At 45.3% G+C, this 20,246-nt stretch overlaps 1 protein-coding gene across 1 annotated transcript in view; it reads left to right on the top strand.

Moving 5' to 3' along the window:
• HECTD4 (HECT domain E3 ubiquitin protein ligase 4) overlaps window positions 1-20,246 on the top strand; it is a 2,691,195-nt gene that overhangs the window by 614,463 nt on the left and 2,056,486 nt on the right. Inside the window, exon 22 of the mRNA XM_086943079.1 lies at window positions 4,944-5,063. Within this exon, the coding sequence (XP_086799205.1) occupies window positions 4,944-5,063 (120 nt within the window). The remainder of the gene's footprint in view (window positions 1-4,943; window positions 5,064-20,246) is intronic.

Below are 20,246 nucleotides of genomic sequence, written 5' to 3'. Positions count from 1 at the left end.
AACAAAGTCATCGTCGACGAAAGCTCACAAGAAGTCTTCTTCGTCGTCGGTCCCGTCGACGAGGGCTCCGTCGACGTCCGCTCCGTAGACGGTGGCTTCATCATCGCCGACGACTTCGTCGACGGCCTTACCTTCTACGATGGTTCCGTCAACGGCGACTCTGTCGACGGTGGATCTTTCTGCAACGACTTTGTCGACTCCTCTGCCAGTGTCGTCGTCGGCACAGTCGACGGTGGTTCCTTCATAGTTTGCCTCATTGCCTTTGGTGCCTTTGTCTTACACTGGGTCTGGCTCTTCGACCGCCGACCCCTTGCACCATCGTCAACGGCGGGTTGACGAACTATCCATTCCCGATCCGCAGCCTCCCTCGCCAATGTTAGCCACGGGCTCCGAGCAGGATTCCGGCTCTGATAATGATGTGGGTGATTCCTTCAGAGTGGCACGCAGTCCTTCGGATTTGATTATTAAGTGCCAGGATTACGATGATGATGATGATGATGATGAAGACGACCAGTATTCTCAGGCAGAAGAACGCTCTATACAAGTTCCAACTGCGACACTGCCTTTGTCGCTCATCTCAAATCTCCAACATATGTTGGATGACTACAACCGGCGTTTCCCGCCTTCTCCGCAAGGTACCCCTATGCCTCATGTGCCTGCGGCTGCGGCGGCTCCTGTCCCTGTTACGCCACCAACGCCTTCACCACAGGTTCAGACGTCAGTGAAGATACACACTACGGTGTACCCGGTTGATGATGATGATGACGTCATTCCGGAACGGGAAGATGGAAAAGTCCACGATGATAATGATGACGCCACCACCAACATGGCTGAGTGGGACGACTACCAAATCCAGACGCCTTCCACTCCTCCGGTAGAGCCCGGGGATTCGCCTCCGGTGGACATTGCAAGTTTTCCATCAGCTGATGGATAGAGCGGTTCAGCGTTTCAAGTTGCCTAGAGTCCAGAGAGAGGAGGACTGTTTCCTCTATGATTTTAAAAATCAGCCTTTCAAACAAGTCCACACTATACCCATCATAGACTTTATATGGACTGAAGGGGTGAAGCTCATGCAAACTCCAAATTCACTGCCAGCTCAACTGCTTCGCCTTGAGAAAAAATACAAGGCGCCCATCGGATCTCCAGCGTGCCTTGTCGCTCATCCAAAGCCTGACTCAGAGGTCACTCAGGCTGCACAACCTCTTTCGCGTAATCCGGCGTCTCTTATTTCAGCTCCTCCGGATAGGGAGGGTCGTCGCCTGGACGCTATTGCACGCACATTTTTCACTATGGCATCCACTACGGTGAGGGCAGCTAATGCTCTAGCCATCTTAGGCCGCTACGACCGCCAGATGTGGTCAGACTTGTCTGCCCTAGTGAACCTTATCCCTAACGCTTCCAAAGCTGAAGCTTTAAAGATCCTGCAGGACGAGGGAGAGGACTTCAGAGGAAATCATTGATTGCGCAGTTGACATTGCGTGCACTGGCTTTCACCAACTTGCTGGTGCAGCGGTCTTGCGAAGGCAGGGTTGGTTGCGGTCCACCACTTTCCGCCAAGAAGTCCAATCCAAGATCCTGGATATGCCGTACGACGGTGAGTCGCTTTTTGGAGTGCACATAGACAATGCTTTGCAGTCCATTAAAAAGGACACTGATACTGCTCGCTCATTGGGGACTTTACAGTTTCGGAAGCATCCATTTCGGGGTGCACGCGGACGCGGCACCTCCTCAACTTTTCGTAGAAGAAACACTCAATATTGCTCCTACCATCAAGGTAACCAACGTTAGTCTTCCAACCTACAGCAGTCCTCCTGACAGCAGTCATCCAAATCCTACAGGGGAAAATCCTTGTATAGAGGATCCACTCCCAAACGTCAATGACTTGTGTACCCCCCCTAGTGTTGGAGGTCGAATCTCTCTGTTCTTTTCTCAGTGGTCCTCCATCGCCTCTGACCGCTGGGTTCTGGACATTGTAAAAAAGGGCCATGCTCTAGAGTTCATCAAGATTCCTCCTCCCACTCCACCGTCTGGCCTGCCTCCTCCCCACCTCAAGGAGCTTTTCCATCAAGTTCGTCTTCTAATTCATAAAGGTGCAGTCGAAGTGGTTCCCAAGTCTCAGAGAGGAAAGTGTATCTTTTCCCGTTTCTTCCTAATACTCCAGAAGACGGGAGATTGGCGATCGATTCTGGATTTGCGAGCGCTTAACAGGTACCTCAAGAGCCAATCCTTCTGCATGCTTATACTACTAGAGATCCTGCGTCTTCTCTCCATGGGCGACTTCATGACCACCATCAACCTTCAGGATGCTTACTTCCATGTTCCAATTCTTCAAAAGTATCGGAAGTACTTGCATTTCCGGGTGGGACGGAGAGACTTCCAGTTCAAGGTGTTGCCTTTCGGCCTCCGATCCGCCCCTCATGTCTACGCGAAAGTATTGGCTCTAGTGGTGGCTTTCCTGCGTCTCCGAGGTGTCCAAATCTTTCCATATCTGGATCACTGCCTCCTCAAGTCACAGTCTCGCAAACAGCTGCTTCAACACACTCGTCTTTGTCAGGACGTGTTTCGATCTCTCGGCCTAGCCATCAATGCCGACAAGTCTCAGGTCGAACCGGCTCAAAGCAGGAATTTTCTGGGAGCAACATTGGACACAATACTTTCAAAGACATTCGTGTCCCAAGAGCGTCAACAAAAGATCCTCCGCTTGGTGTGTCTGATTCGGGCAAGACTGTCCGTTTCTGTCCGGATCTTAAAGTCATTTCTGGGGGTGGCATCGTCTTGTATTGATCCCAAATTGCAGACTCCGTACTCGCCCCATTCAGGAGGAATTGGACGTACAGTGGCGTCAGGTCTCCCGTTCTTTCAACGACCTCGTGGGTGTCACCGCCCGCATGAGATCAGCTCTCCAATGGTGGGAGCAACCGTCCAACCTTGCGACAGGAACTTCTTTCCTCTCCACCACTCCAGAACTCACGCTCACAACAGACGCCTCATTAGAAGGCTGGGGGGGCTCACCTTCAAGGCCTTTATGGATTATGAATCCGAAACCGGTCCCAGGATGCTTGTTTCCGGTCCAGGGAAGACCTGGCTTGGCAGCTCGGGCTGGACTGTTCCCATGAGGCACAGGGTCAGACTGATTTGCATATGGCCATGTCTGAACTGGGGTGGCTGAGTGAGCTAAAGAATGGTGATGGATTAAACCCAGATCAGTTGACTGGGGGTGAGTGTTTGATTTGCTCAAACGCTCCGTCCATCATCCCCTTTTGTTTCGCCTTGTTCGCCCTAAGTTGGCAGGGTATGCTCAGACGTGAGACACTTGCTCACTTGGCCACTGGATTCATGATAGCCTGGCTGATGAGGATTATGAATCCGAAACCGGTCCCAGGATGCTTGTTTCTGGTCCAGGGAAGACATGGCTTGGTAGTCCGGGCTGGACTGTTCCCATGAGGCACAGAGTCATACTGATTTGCATATGGCCATGTCTGAACTGGGGTGGCTGAGTGAGCTAAAGAATGATGATGGATTAAACCCAGATCAGTTGACTGGGGGTAAGTGTTTGATTTGCTCAAACGCTCCGTCCACCATCCCGTTTTGTTTAGCCTTAAATTTTACATCCGCAGGACTGCCCCTTTTCGCAGGTCCGATCAACTGTTCATTGCCTTCGGACGCATGCGTAAAGGGCGCCCTGATACCTAGCCAACTATTGCACGTTGGATTTCTTCAGCCATTGTCTTCTGCCATTAGCAGGCCGGCAAGCCTCTACAATCTTCAGTGAGGGCTCATTCCTCCTGGGCGATGTCATCCTCTACCGCCCTGTTTGCTGGTGTGCCGCTTCATCAGATCTGCCGAGCAGCCACGTGGACCAACAAGCACACGTTCACGAAGCACTACTGCTTGGATGCCATCAACGAGGCGGATACAGCAGTGGGACAGGCAGTACTTCGTCATCTTTTTAACTAAGGTGAGCCTCGGTCTTCCCTCCTCCACTATGGTTTTGTATGATTGCTATCAGTACTTACTGTCTCTTTGATTTTCTCCATGCTGTTGCATAGCAATCACATCTCTTCGGATGTTACTGCTCTCTATTCTATTCAAGCATGTGAATCTATGAAAGACACCCTAATACTGGAGAAGAACAATTGTTACTTACCTGTAAACAGGTGGTTCTCCAGTATTGGTATCTGTCATAGATTCAAATGGGACCCACCCTCCTCCCCGCAGAGGCTCGTTTCTCCTCATCGACTCTTTTATCACTCTTGTGCTACGAAAATCTGAGGGTCTGAGCTCTGAGGAGAAGGTTCTGGTAGGGTGCTGGCTCCTGATTTGTTGTAGTTTGGACTAACATAATGACAGGAATATGTTACAAGTGTTTTTCTCTCTATCATGTATTCCTATGTAGGAATTGTTTTTGAGTCTTTATTATGTATTTACTACTATTATTTCATGTGTTATGTATTTACATACATATATTATTGGTATGTTATTGCTATTTTATTTACCGTGGGACTCCCACTTCGACGACGGGGAATATCCAAGTATGTGAATGTATGAAAGACACCAATACTGGAGAACCACCTGTTTACAGGTAAGTAACAATTGGTCTTATCCCTCTTTGATTACTTGGCTGTTGAAAAACCTGAGTAGATGTAGATGGGCTACATAGGAAAGGCATTAATGTACCCTGTGAAGTGTTCAGTGTCACTATGGACTTATTAAAAACAGAGATCCGGACATTTAAAAAACAAAAAAAAACTGTGAATTTATGAGCAACACCAATACTGGAAAACAAAACTTGTCAGGTGAGTAAATATAAATACCTTATTTGCATATGTGCATTAATGACAATGTACTGTGTATTTTATACACAGGTAATTAAACAGCTGTACCACCTTTCCAATGCATGCTTTTCTGTAGTTATAGGAGCATACTCTTCATTTTTCTTTAAGTTGGTGATATACGCCGGTCCAAACACAAACAGTAGGAAGGTTGCAGAGTATGGAGGTAACACCCTTGGATACGGAAGTCGCAGTGTCTTAGGAACTGGCTGGCCAAAAGATTTAGTAAAGGTATTGTAAGCTTTACCATTTGCTGTTTTGTTGTCTGTACCTCTTGCCTGATTACAGTTTGTCTTTTTTTTCATAAAACTGTATTATTTACGTTGAACAAAATAACAGAACACATTTGCGGTGCCTGCAAAACAGTATTCTGTAGGGAGCCATGAAGTAAGGTAAATGAACCGATATGAGTTAGAGTAGACATTCAGCATTATCTCGCACAAAGTCGCTTTATGATTCTATATAACTTGCTTAGAATAACATCACCAAGTAACGGCTCTCCCATGATGTCTCCTTACTCCATCCATCTTTTCAACAGTTTGACATATTTATTATGTAGGCTTTCTCTGGAATTAATATTCAGTATCTTTAAAGCCATACAAGAGTCTTTTGAATGTGCCCAGCTTTCAAAAGTCAGTGTTTCTACACTTTTCCAGACTTTCCATTATGCAGTTCGAGACCCAGATTGACCAAGGCCCCTTTTATCTGTTAGCATCCAGATCTAAGGGTATGTCCAGATGGAGCTGTTGTGGGCAATCCTTTGCTTCAGGACATGTGAGTGTAGTATGCAAAAGATCCACTTGAGAATTCCCACATCTTAAGCAATTGGCGATAGTCAATCTTGCCAAACCTCAGTAGTTTGTCCCTTGTGAAATATGTGCACTGGAGATACTTCAGTGGAATTAGTCTACATTGTGTATCAGCAGCGACCTCTCCAGAGGCTGTTTGTGCCGCCTGCCACTCCTCTTCAGAGAGCCGTCCACTGTTTCATGCCTTCCTGAGTTCATCAGTTATATACGGGGTATGATGTCTCAAGAAACAATAACGATTCAAAATGTATTTGGTTCTCATATCCCCAATTAGGAGGTGAACTTCGTTATGTTATGTTAGGCATTTTTGTATAGCGCTCGAATCACCGTGGGGCAACTCGGCGCTTTACTCAGAGTAACATCCGGGAAGGGACAACTAGGAGGGTGGGAGCCTTAATACAGGAATGCCTTTAGATGTTTCCTGAAAACACGGTAAGACGGGATCTCTTGCAAAGATATTGGGAGCCTGTTCCAATATTTAGGAGCGAGGTAGGAAAAAGCCATACCCCCTGACCTATGGAGTCTAATGCGGGGTACCTGAAGTAACTGCCTCGAGCTAGACCTCAATGGACGGCTCGGGACATGTTTTTCAATTTATTTTGTAAGTACATTGGGCCCTGACCCTGAAGTGTGTTGAATGTCAAACAACAAATTTTAAAAAAGGATCTTTGTTTTATGGGTAGCCAATGAAGGTTTCTCAACAAAGGCAGCGATGGGGAGCCCGCCGGCATGTTCAGGACCAGCCTGGCCGCCGTATTTTGGATTACCTGCAGTTTATTTAAGGAAGTTACTCCAACTTCTGCTAGTAGGGCATTACCATAATCCAATAGGCTAATAACCATCGCTTGGGTCAGCGTTCTGCGGTGCTCCATAGGAATGAAAGGGAAGATTTTCCGCAGTAATCTAAGCCTATAATAGCAGGCTCCCAAGACCGCGGTTACATGGTCCAGCATTGAGAGAGAGTGATTTATCTTAATGCCAAGATTGACACACTGTTTTTGCGATGGAGGGGGGCCCGGCTGCGTGGGCGACCAGTCCTTGGACCAAGCTGCTGCGGCCTTCCCTAGAAGCATGACTTCCTTCTTACCAGGATTCAACTGAAGACAGTTGTTAGTCATCCAGTTTGAGATTTCAAGAATTCCTGTGGCAAACGGAGTCTGTCTGCCTCCAGGTTTGGGCCGATGTTGAACAGCAGCTGAGTGTCATCAGCGTACGAAATTGTTTCAAACCCCAGGGCTTCCACCACCTTAGCCAAAGGTGCCATATAGATGTTAAAATGGGTAGGGCTAAGGCAGGAGCCCTGGGGAACGCCCTTGTCCAGTGGTATTTTCTCAGACTGATAAGGACCCATGATGACCGTTTGAGATCTGTCCGTCAGGAAGTTCTGCAGCCATTTGAGGGCCAAAACATGAACACCGAAGGATCCTAACCTCTCCGCAAGCCTGGCATGTGAGATGGTATCAAAGGCCGCGGAGAGGTAAAGAATAATCAGAATTGCCTATCCTCCGGCATCCACAGTCGTCCTCAGGGAGTCGGTCACCGCTAATAGGGCCGTTTCTGTACTAAAACACTGACGGAATCCGGATTGTGAAGGGTCTAAAATACAATTCGACTCAAGAAAGCTGTTCAGTTGCTTGTTAATAATGCTTTCAAGCAGTTTGCCTAAAAGAGGAAGCAGAGATATGGGGCGATAGTTGCCCAGATCAAGTGGATTGGCCGAAGGCTTTTTTAGAATGGGACGAACAAATGCGTCCTTCCAGGGGGCTGGAATTACTCCTTTCAAAATCGAAAGGTTGAAGATCTTTTGAATAGTAGGAGCCAAAATGTGGGACAAGAGTGACATGACCTTTGGGGGGTTGGGATCCGCAAGGGAGCCGGATTTAGCGATCTTTAAGGCATGTTGGGTCTCTACCAATGAGACCGGCATAAAGCATTCGAGAGAACAGTTTAACCGTATAATAGAGCCACTTGGATTGGAAAAGGTGGGTAGACTTTCCATGTCGGGTGATAAAAAGTTGGAAAAGATTTTATCAATTTTCTCCTGGAAAAACCTAGCCAATGAATCACATAAATCTTGAAACTCAATAGGTGATTGCTTGCATGCAATAGGGAACACAAAGTCTTTAACAATGTCGAATAATGCCTTTGATGAGCTGTTAGAGTTCTCAATTTGGTTCGCAATATACAGACATCTAGCTGCCTTAGATTGCCATGATAGGCTGTCAGAGCAGATTTAAAAAGCAGTTTCGACTGCGAAGATGTACTCCACCGCCAGTGTCTTTCCAACTTTTGCTGGAAGACTTTTCCTGCCTTAGTTCGGCGGTGTACCATTGGGCTGAGCGTCGATTTAAGGTAAGTCTGGATTTTGTGTTAGTTGGAATAATTACATCTAGCACTTTCACCAGCCTTTCCTTAAATCCTATCAGAATGGTGGCTACATCCTGATTCTCTATCAGTGGAAGTGTCAAAAACACTTCCTCAAAAGCCTGAGGGGTTAGCTTGTTCCATGGCCGCTGCACAGTTTGACATCTACCGGCAGGCTGCCCGCTAATTATCTGCAAGCTGGGTGGCAACATGAACTTGATCATAGAATGATCCGTCCAGGTAAGAGGCCAGGGAGAGTCAAATGTGAGCGAGTCAATATTAGTGAATATTAAGTCAAGTGTATGACCCCCATTATGAGTGGGTCCTTGCACTCTTTGGAAGAGACCCAACTGCTCCATGTCCATAAGGAGCTTATTCACCTCAGGTAAGGAATGCAGTTCCCCGTGGAAATTAAAATTAAAATCGCCCAACAGCAAAAACTTGCTGGCTGCAAGGGCGTGAGCAGCTATCTGATCTACTAGTCTGTCTGCAAAGTCTACTTTCGGGCCGGGAGGCCGGTATACTAAAGCTCCTGTCCAGCTTTCAGATGGTGAGGTTACTTTAAAAATGCCCAATTCCATGTTTTCGTCTATTAACAAATTGATCCAGGAGATATTAATATGCTCTTTAAACGCAATGGATATTCCCCCGCCAGTTTTCCCCACCTATCCAGATGAATGAGTTTGTAATTATCTGGGATAGCTATATTAATAATCGGGTGGTTGGTGGGGGTCAGCCAAGTTTCGGTAAGGAAGCAGATCTCAGGAGAGTGTGAGTTGATCAGATCCCATATTTCGAAAGGGTGTCTGGCTAGGGAACGTACATTACAAAGAATGTAGGTTAAACCCTCCGAAGGAGAGATCCTAAATGATTGTGTTAGCGGAACATGGCTAATAAGTTGGTTTCCCTGGAAGGTGCAGCATCTACAGGCTACCGGACCTTCCAGTTGCTCGGGAAACTTTTTAGGACAATTTAGCACAGCGCCGTGCGTATCAGAGGCTGTCTTCAGGATGTTGTAAAGCGCAGCTGAGGAATAGACTAATCTTTTTAAAGGGATCAATTCAACCTGCATCTGAGCTGGGGTCATGGCCTCTGTGCTCGTCGTGGCTCGGACGGGCGCTGACGGGCTTACCTTTGGCGTACCTTCGGCGCGCCAAAGGCGCGCCCGCTGCCCGCGTTCGCTGCGCGGAGGCATGGCCGTCTTCCTTTATGGTGACGCAGAGCGCGTCAGAGGACTAGACCGCACCCCCAACGTACTGCCTGCGAGGTGGGCGTGGAGTGAGCCGGCAGCCTCTGTGAGCGGGTGGAGAACTCCGCGCCTAGTCGGTGGAGCAAAGGATTAGTGCTGTCAAGTTAGGTAGGTTGCTAAATCAACAATATGACAAATACAATCAATTTTAAAAGTGCAGCGTGCAAAGGTCCTAACTCCCGGCTTTTCGCCTCAGGAGTAAACTTCCAGAGGTTGTGGTCACAAAGTTTCATCACATTTTAGTATTTGGGTGTAATGCATGCCTCAGTTGTAAAAATTACGTTTATGTATATCATAGTTCTTTTATAGGTCATCAAAGGAACACATGAGTGTACTGACATGATCTCACCAAACTTTGATATACTGATATTTTCTCACCCTTAGAGTCCCTCAAGCTTGCTAAATTGCTGCAGACGGGCTCCCATTCACAATGGGGTTTCTTTGGTGAGACATATGTGCCACCCAAACACTTTTGAAGACCCCCACAGCCCCCAATATTGCGATAACCGTGTGGATGGCAGAAGCTGTTGCTCTGCCTTCCCCTCATAAAAGAAATTTAGTGACCAACATACACGTTTCGGTGGCAAAAGCAGGGTCTGTGTTCAGCCCATAAAGCCATTCATTGATGGTAATCAAGTGTGTAGCCCAATATTACATAACAACGTCTGATACACGAATCCCTCAGTTACACTAGGATTTATAACATTTAGTCCTATATATCCACAGAGTAGGCTGCACCCTTTAAAAATAATCGTATCATGGGATTGAGGTGAGCAGAAACTCTTGTGGAATAGTATACAGGTAATCCCAAAGTATATAGAGCAGGCGCTGCATCATAAAAATTACTGCTACTCCAGAAAAGGACAAGGGAAGAGGGTCCTAGAATGCCAAATCTCTGGTGACCGATCACCCTATCACTCTTACTCTGTGTTTTTGTGATATAAACTACCAAATATTGGAATCCCTGACCAACTCCTCTAGCTGCTCAATTGCAAAGTGCAGCAGCAACAGTGGCCAGCCCTACCTCATAGCTCTATAAATTGAGTAGAAATCTGACAGAGCCCGGTCTACTCTGACCCTCACTTGCAAATTGGTGTATAGAAGGTGAGTGTCAGCGATACTCATAAATTTAGGTCCTAGGTACACTCTCCCGAACAGGGCAAATAAATAGTCCTATTTCTTTTGTATTGTTTTGACCTTCGAATTTCAGTGTTGTTTTCAGTTCACTTTTTAGTCTTGGAGTAGCACTGCTTTAGTGCTAGTTGATAGCTACCATGACATTTTTATTGAATGAAGGGTGGGACTCGTGGCAGTAAGTTGCAAACTGTTTCCCCAAACCAGCCTCTGAGAAAGAACACCTGTATTGTGGTGTATCTTGCCGCATAGCACCTCATTATAATCATGGTGGGCTAATTCTATTTTATTCAAATGAACACTTAACATTGAATGTAATATATGCTATATCTATAGAGCAACTTTGTTTTCATCGAGGAGTCTGGGGACAGGCAATTATAAACAAATAATTCTGAAGAATAATTTACTTAAAGTTCTTATCTTGTTACAAGAATGACCTCATGTTGGTTCTCATTGGGTATTGTACAAAATAGAATACTTTATATGGCTCCCATTACTGTTAATATGTTGAATGGATACTATTCATACAAAGTGGGTTATACATGAAACATAACAACAGAAGTTCATCAATTACAATACCATCAAGAGGAGCAAAGGTCACTTTGACTGCTGGAATTCTGTCACTTTTCATTGCTTGCCTGCTAGGGAATCAACAGTATACTTGTTTCTTTGGAGACACAGAGTTCAACTGTCAAACATTGCCTTAATAGTGTAATACCAGGTGTGAGCGGAGATTTTGGAGTTACATTTTGTTAAGCCCTGACAAATCAGCACGGACGGCAACACACGATAAGCAAGAGAAAAAGCTGCTATTCAAGTTGCTTTTGCTGCCGCTCGGGTAGAATAGCTACTCGAGCAGCAACCCTCTGGCCACGACCGTTCATGTTAGAAAATCGCTGCGGAAGGCTTCCTAGTGACCGAAGATCGCGCTGGGAGCACTAAATCATGCTCACTCTTGCCAGCTTTCTTGCTGAAGCCTCACGTTGTTCCCAATGTCGGTGCGTTCCTCGAATGGGAAACAAATTCCGCCACACATCAGTTGGCGGAATTTGGCTAGAACTCCGTCGCCAAATTCTTCCAATTCCATAAGCGGAATTAAAAATTCTTGCCAGGCTTTTGTGATACCCATTGGGATATTGCTCAGTATCTGACGTTTCACCATGGCAAGCTGGTTAAACAAGGGTTGCTTTATTTTCTAATAGTTGGTAATATTGGGTTCCACATCATACTGTGTCCTTCTTAAAAGGACACCGAAATCTTCCCTCAGTTTGTTAGCTTACTATTTTTCTTAGTGTTTGTGTGTTGCCACAACGAGGAGATTTTACATCTCTAAACGTATCTCATTGATGCTCTTTGATCTTTACCAGTTTTTCTTTAAAGTGCATAGCATCATCTGAGTGGACATTAGGAGTGATTTTGCTGTTACTAAAACGTGCAGGAGTGAGAGTGCTGGAGGTTTTAATGACATTGTTAGCTTCTCACACTGCCGCCAAGCAGTAACTACCCACACTACTGAAAGTACCAGTTCTTTACACTGTTACCCACTGCCAACTCCCAATACTGCACATTCTGCTCCAGCACTACAAGCACTACATACTGCCCTAAAGCCTTTGCTTTTTACACTGCTAATCACTTCCATATCCTTGCACTGATAATCAGTGCCTATTCGATACACTGCCTGCCAGTGCCACATTCTCACTGTCCACCTGTGTGGAGAGCCTCAGCCTTCCCAACATGCCATCTTCTCGCACTGCTCACTAGTGACAAAGCATTATATCATTCAAACTGAACCTGTTCTCATACTGTCTACCAGTGTCACCGTCTTGCATTTCCCTTCAGTTTCCGTTAGTGTCTGCACCTCACACTGCCCAATTCTCATACCACCCACTAAGGTGACATCCTCAGATTGTTCATCAATATGAACTGATCCCTCAGATTATTAACACAGTCTCCAAACACTTAAAATATATGCAGGCTACTTCCACTGCTCACCAATGTCAGCTTATTGCACTGCCTAGAAAGAACCTCTTCTTATTCTTCACGCAGGCCCCTTTCAGAGTTTACTGTAGTAAGCTATGAAAAATCCTCATAGTGCCGGCCAGAGTCTTCCCCTCACACTGTTTACCAGTGCCTGTTGATTGGAGTGAAAGACTACATATGGTGGTGTGACCTAAATGTGAGATGGCACCAAACAGTTTAATTGGCCTACTATCTGTAACTAGAAAAAGAGCTGGGGACCCCAGCCAGATCCTAGACTCACAGGGATGTAGTGGAAAGCCGAATAGTTGGCTGCTGCTAAAAGGAAGGGACCGCCATAGTCTAGTGATTATGGAGCTTGGAGGGACTGTAAGGCGAGGAGCGAAGCCTTCCTCCAGCCATCACACACACTCACTTTAGTCGCAGTTAAACTCGAAGAAGTGAGACACACTAGGCCTTGGCGGGCCTGCAGTGAGATGTCGGCACTGAAGACAAAGGTGCCACACACGTAGCAAAATCTCCCTCCAGGCCGTACACTAAAACGAAAAAGGCAGCAGTGGACCATTGACTGGTTTATCTGCAACTAGTTTAAATCTTCGAGAGAAACAATCTGTTCCCACATAGTGTATTGCAAAGCCATCACCAGCTGAGACACGGGGGAGACAGTCAATCGGGCAGAACAGTTTCTAAGAAAAGGCAGTAAACCAGAATGCAGTATAACGATTGAGGAGGAGCTGAGCTTACCTTTAATAAGGGATAGTACATAAAGGGAAGCAAGACAGAGTGTACCCATACAAAGGGACAACATATAGGTGATTTTGCCGGATGGATAATAAAAATGTGATTGCATAGGGGATGTGAATAACATGGCCTCCATTATCTAGAAAGAGTTGAGAAGAGGGTAGAGGTGATTGAGTGGCACCAGTCTAAATAAGCTGCACGCTATGGTACCCAACAAGGCCAAAAAAAAGTTGATTCTTATGGCTATGCTATAGCACGGAAATCTTATGAAGTCACCAAGAAATGAAAGCTCAAACTTCTGGCAGTGGCGGAGAGAGGAGCTTACAGCAGAAGGGAAACATGCTGGCAAGGTTACATATAGTTTCACAGAGCATTGCTTTGAATCGCTAAAAATGCGAAATAACGTAAGTTAAAACAGACTTGGTGGAGGGAATCATGAACATTTAAAGATGTGTAACGGATCTGATGGACACAACATGCTGGAGGAGAGAGCAGATAAAAATGTCCTTGATATCAAACAGTACAAAGGCTGCATGCTCACATTGGAGAAACAGTGCATTATTGTCCAGGAGAAGCAAGAGGAGTTGGAAAATTGCTTTGCAAGAAAATTGGGAAGTTTAAACACTTACTCATGGGAGTGGAGTGCAATGATGTCAAAGCCTAAGTGCAGCTATAATGGAAGATCCTGGTTACTTTACATTGGCGCACAAAGCAGCCATGTGCAGTCGAACCAACCGATTGCCAGCGGACAGTACAGCAAGGGTATCCAGTATTGGGGTATCTTTCATAGATTCACATGCTTAGAATCATCCCCGCCGATGAGGTGCGAGTCTCGCCGTACAATAAAATATATACATTATAGTCATAATAACATCATACTATAGGCTATAGTAGATAGCAAAGTCACTACACTAGCCTATCTTAGTCCTTTTGCAAAAATAACCAAACTTGGAAACCAGCCAATAAGGAAGCAGCCCCTCATAGAACCTTCCCCACAGAGAGGCAAACCCTTAGATTTTCTACCGCACCTCGTGTGTTAGGGAGTCTCCCTGAGCTCTGCTCAGTTTTTTCCTACAAGCTTTACTTCTTTGAAGAAATATGTCTGATTCCAAGAAGAGTTTGTTTTTGGCCTGCTCCTCATGTGGAAAGAAGAGACTGGACTTTGAGGACCCACATAAGGAGTGTATTTATTGCCTTTACCCGGCACACAAGCTCAAGGACTGCTGGATCCGTAGGACCTTTCCTGCCAAGACCTTAAAGGATAGAGAAGGACGCCTGCAGGTTTAGTTGGAGACGTTGAAGGCATCATCTGGAGTGGTATCTGAAGGTGAAGGCAGTGTTAGTCCTCAAGCGTCCACCCCCATATCCAAGAAGAGGGATAGATCTGGAGATCCTCCTGAAAAGCTAAGTAAGACCTTGAAAACATCTTCATCTGAAGTGGGTCACTCTTCCTCAAAAAAAGAGAAAACCTCTTCTGAGGTAAAATCTACAGGGAAGGTGAAGGTTTCTGAGAAAACGACCTCAAAATCTCTTCAGGAACCTCCGTCGATGAGTAGAACATATTTGTTGACGAGAAAATCACCACATAAGGTGAGTGGCTCTTCAGCATCGAAGAAAAGTATACCGTTGACGAGATCCCCGTCGACTGCATCGACGACGAGCGTCCCTACGCCGTTGACGACTCGCATCATGCCGACGCCGGCTTCGTCGTCGAAGATCCCGTCGACAACGGTTATCCCGTCATCGACGAGTATCCTGTCGACGATGCTTCATGTACCGTCGACGAGCCCACCGTTGACTATGTTACCGTCGACGAGCCCTCCGTCGACGATGATACCGTCTACGATCTCACAGTCGACGATGATTATGCCCTCGACGATGATGACGGGGACACAGTGGCTGAGTATGGAGAAATTCCTAATTCGCCCACTACCGTAGACGAATGGAATGAATATCTAATTCCGGCTCCAGCTTCACAGATTCCTCCAGCTGCAGACTCTCCACCTGAGGACATAGGAGGATTCCATGCCATTATGGAAAGGGCTTCTGTTAGGTTTCACCTAAACATGCCAGTACAGAAGACGGAGTGCTTCTTACATGATTTTAAAGACCAAAACAGGAAGTCTACACACTCTATTCCCATAATTGATCACATATGGTAAGAGGGAGTAAAAATCATGAAAACTCCAATCTCTGTTCCAGCAATCCTCCCTAGGATTGACAAAAAGTACAAAGGGCCGGATGATGCGCCAGCCTGCCTTTCTGGTCACCCTAAAGCAGACTCTGTTATCTCACAGGCAGCGCAAAGAAAATCAAGGAACCCTTCAGCTCCAATAACCGCTCCTCCTAACAAGGATGGAAGGCGCCTGGACAATATAGGCAAACGTTTTACCACAATTGCAGGCGCTACTGTTCGGACTACAAATTGTTTAGCCATGCTAAGCAGATATGACCGTCAACCGTGGTCAGACATCTCGCCCTATATAGAAGATCTGCCAGATGATAAGAAAATAGAGGCAAGAAAAATTCTCACGGAAGGCGAAAGGGACGCTTCTGAGATCATAGATATATCTGTGGATATTGCGTCCCTTGGATTCCGTCAACTATCTAGGAGTGGCTACACTTAGAAGGTAAGGCTGGCTTAAAGCCACAAATTTTCGCCCAGAGATCCAGACGAAAATCCTGGACATGCCATTTGATGGCGATCTCTTGTTCGACAAGCATATTGACGATGAATTACATGATATAAAAATGGACACCGATACCGCAGGATCATTGGGGTCCTTGCAATATCGGAAGACACCTTTTCGAGGAGCAAGAGGCAGAGGTTCCTACTCCTTTTGGGTAGTTTACCAGAAATATCAACAGCAGGGGAACCAGGGTCGTTACGGATATTCATACCAGCAACAACAAGCATACAGAAACCCTCCAACGGCTGCCTATAGGCAACAAGGCAAGAAGCGTCAACCTCAGGGCAGAGATTCTGTCAGAAGGCAGTGACATTCCTATTGCACCTGCACTAGACATGACCCAAGCATTCAAACTCCCTATTATTTCCCAACATTTCGACAATTGGATGAAAATAACCAAAGACAAGTGGGTATTAGATATCATAACATTTGGACACAACCTGGAGTTCACCAAATTTCCCCCTCCTCATCCACCTCCAAAGAAAAATCCACCACATCTTTCTCTACTAAGGAAAGAGGTCAAATCTATGTTGTCAAATGGGGCGATAGAAAGAGTTCCTCACTCACAAACAGGTAAGGGTTTCTATTCTCGTTTTTTCCTGATAAAGAAAAAGTCTGGGGATTGGAGGCCGATCTTAGACTTACGAAAGCTGAACAAATACCTACAGAAGAAATCCTTTCGCATCGTAACACTTCAGGAGATTCTTCAGCTTCTAGACCATGCGGATTTCATGACAACCTTGGATCTCCAGGATGCGTATTTTCATATCCTTATTCACCCCAAACATCGAAAGTTTCTGGAAATTACTGTGGCAGGTGCACATTTCCAATTCAAAGTTCTTCCATTTGGCCTGCGCTCGGCTCCAAGAGTCTTTATCAAATGTCTAGCTCCAGTAGCAGCTCATCTCAGGCTGCTAGGCATCCAACTATTCCCATATCTGGACGACTGGCTTATAAAGTCTCCTTCTTTTTGCCAGGCTTCTCTTGCAGCAACCAAATGCCTGCAAATGTTTCATTCTCTGGGCCTCTCGTTAAACGCCCAAAAGTCAAGCCTCTATCCTTCTCAAGTGATACAGTTTCTGGGACCAAAATTGGACACTGTTTAAGACAAAGCATTCTTGTCCACAGACAGAATATCTCGCCTTCTCTCTCTGGCATCAGACCTTCTAAAAAGAAAGTTTGCTTCAGTGAGAATGATCAAATCTTTTCTGGGGATTTTGTCATCAGCAATTCTGCTAGTGCCTCAGGCAGGGCTAAAGATGAGGCCAATTCAAGAGGAGCTGGACAATCAGTGGCTCCAGATCTCAGGTTCATTCAACAACATGGTTCAAGTAACTCCAGTTATGAAGGAAATGCTTTCTTGGTGGAGACGTTTCAAGAATGAATGTCTCAGTAGGGCTCAATTTTCAGCCTCCAGTTCCGGATTTTATCATCACCACAGATGCTTCCCTGGAAGGTTGGAGTGCGCATCTTCAAGATCTAAGCGTAAGAGGGAAGTGGCCATCAGCAATGGTGAAAATGCACATCAACTTTTTGGAGCTTCGAGCAATATCACTGGCAATGCAGTGTTTTCTCCCTTCTCTCCGAGGATCTACCATTCTCATCAGAACCGACAACACCACTTGCATGCATTACCTAAACAAGCAGGGTGGTACAAGGTCTCACATTCTGTCCCAGGAAGCTCAAAACATCTGGAAGTGGCTTCTCCAGCACAATATCACAATCAAGGTGGAACATCTTCCAGGGGTCCAAAATACCTGGGCAGATTCCCTCAGCAGGGCAAAGAAACCATGTCACGAGTGGAAATTGGATCAAACAATACTGGACAATATCTTTCAAAAGTGGGGTAACCAAATCTGGATTTCTTTGCCACCAAAGACAATCGGAAGTACCTTTTCTTCGCAAGTTGGGAACCAGAGAAATTCCCTCCTGTTCCTCTGATCCCGAGGCTTCTGCACAAGATGAAGGAGTCATGCTGCATGATTCTGATTGCACCGAAATGGCCACGTCAGCACTGGTTCACAGAGCTTCTCCTGCTCTCCATTCCGCCTTTCTATAATAATGGATCTACTAACAATGAGCAAAGGCCAAATTCTTCATCCTTACCCAGCTCAACTGCAACTCCATGCTTGGTTCCTGGACTCACAGATTTCAGGGATGTAGACTTACCTCAAGAATGCACAGACATACTGAATAAAGCAAGAGCCCCTTCTACATTACGAACCTATGCCTTAAAATGGAAAAGATTCTGTTGCTGGTGTTATAACAGCTTACATCTGCTGGAATGTCCTCCCTGGAATGTCCTCCCGATAAGGTTCTGCCTTATCTTTTGTCGCTTTCAAAGTCTGGTCTAATGTTCGCATCGGTTAAGTTGCATTTAGCCGCTATTTCCACATACAGAAGATCTTTTGGGATGGCGTCACTTTGTTCCAATCGTCTCATTAAGCAGTTCCTGAAGGGACTTTTCAGAGCTTTCCCACCTATTAGAGCTCCTCCTCCGGAATGGAGATTGAACCTGGTTCTACAACAACTGATAAAACATCAATTTGAACCCATTCATAAAGCGTATATCAAGTATCTCTCATGGAAGACGGCTCTACTGTTGGCACTCACCTCTTCCTGACGAGTGAGTGAAATACAGGCGTTTACTATAAGGCAACCATATTTGAAATTTGCTAATGATTGTCCTCCTGCGGACTAATCCCACGTTTCTACCTAAAGTTCCTACTTCATTTCATCTCAATGAGCCGTTAGTATTGCGAACATTCTTTCCTAATCCGACTTCAGCAGCGGAGAAGTCATTGCATACCTTGGATGTCAAAAGATGCTTGAAATTTTACATATCTCGGACTGTGTCCATCAGAAAATCTGATCAGTTATTTCTCTCGTATGGTGGACCCAAGCCAGGCTCAGCTATATCAAAATCTACTGTCTCAAAGTGGATTGCAAGTGCCATTCAATTCTGCCATTGTAAGGCAGGCCATCCATTGTAAAGCAAGTGTAAAGCTCATTTTACAGGGCAATATCTTCATCTACGGCATTGTTTGCTGGTGTGTCTTTGGGCAAGATTTGCCGGGCTGCAACCTGGAAGAGTGTACATACTTTCACTCAGCATTATTGCCTGTATCTGGCAACAGAAGCTGAGTCAGCAGTTGGACAAGCAGTACTACGAAACCTCTTTAGATGAGGTGAGCCCGATGGCAGGAATATATATTGTTTCTGATATTATACAGATTCTTTATTGTATACAATCATTGTTGTGTATGTGTATGCTTTACTCTTTTTCAAAGTATAAGTTTGCTTCGATATATTTTGCTTATATACTTTGCAACGGTTTGACATGGTATCTCTTGAACTTCTTATGATACCCACCATCCACTATGTGTATAAGTATTATTTACTGCTTGCTACTCTGATTTTAAGCATGTGAATTTATGAAAGATACCCCAATACTGGATAAGAAAACGAGTTACTTACCTGTAACTTCAGTTATCCAGTATTTGTATCTTTCATAGATTCACATACGACCCTCCTTCCTCCCTGAGAGGCTTACCTTATCATTATGGCTTAATTATGGTAACGTGCTATGAAAATCTGAGGGTTGCCTCTCTGTGGGGAAGGTTCTAGGAGGGGCTGCTGCCTGATTGGCTGGTTTCCAAGTTTGGTTCTTTTTGCAAAAGGACTAAGATAGGCTAGTGTAATGACTTTGCTATCTACTATAGCCTATAGTATGATGTTATTATGACTATAATGTATATATTTTATTGTACCGCAAGACTCCCACCTCGTCGGCAGGGATGATTGTAAGCATGTGAATCTATGAAAGATAGCCATACTGGATAACTGAAGTTACAGGTAAGTAACTAGTTTTCTTCCATTGTGAAGACCAATGTCCTCTAATATCAAAAGTAATGAAAAGGGTAATTTTCTTGTAATGATGTAGAAAAGCAAATTTAGTAGGTCATGTCCATTATGACACGGCACAAATGAAAGGTATTTCAAGCTATTTCAGACTTCCTTAGGAGCCAGGACATTCAATACCCTTTGGAGTGCCCAAGGAAGTACACTATCTTTGGGAGCAGCCATTTAACACAAGTACTCTAAAAGAAAGAAAGAAAGAGAGAGAGAGAGAGAGAGAGAGAGAGAGAGAGAGAGAGAGAGAGAGAGAGAGAGAGAGAGAGAGAGAGAGAGAGAGAGAGAGAGAGAGAGAGAGAGAGAGAGAGAGAGAGAGAGAGAGAGAGAGAGAGAGAGAGAGAGAGAGAGAGAGAGAGAGAGAGAGAGAGAGAGAGAGAGAGAGAGAGATCATGAGATCATGAGATCATGAGATCATTTTTGATTGGCCGGCTATAGAACAATAAATTGTACGCTCAAAAATTATCTGTTCTGAAGATGACCGCGTAGTTCTCATGCGGTTGAAACGCCGTCGAAGCTTTTTGTGGCCATAATTCAT

Source organism: Lissotriton vulgaris, chromosome 11 (assembly GCF_964263255.1).
Source record: "Lissotriton vulgaris chromosome 11, aLisVul1.2, whole genome shotgun sequence".
Lineage (NCBI taxonomy): Eukaryota > Metazoa > Chordata > Amphibia > Caudata > Salamandridae > Lissotriton > Lissotriton vulgaris.
The sequence above is the reverse complement of the archived record's forward strand: the minus strand, read 5'-3'. Positions and strand labels throughout refer to the sequence as shown.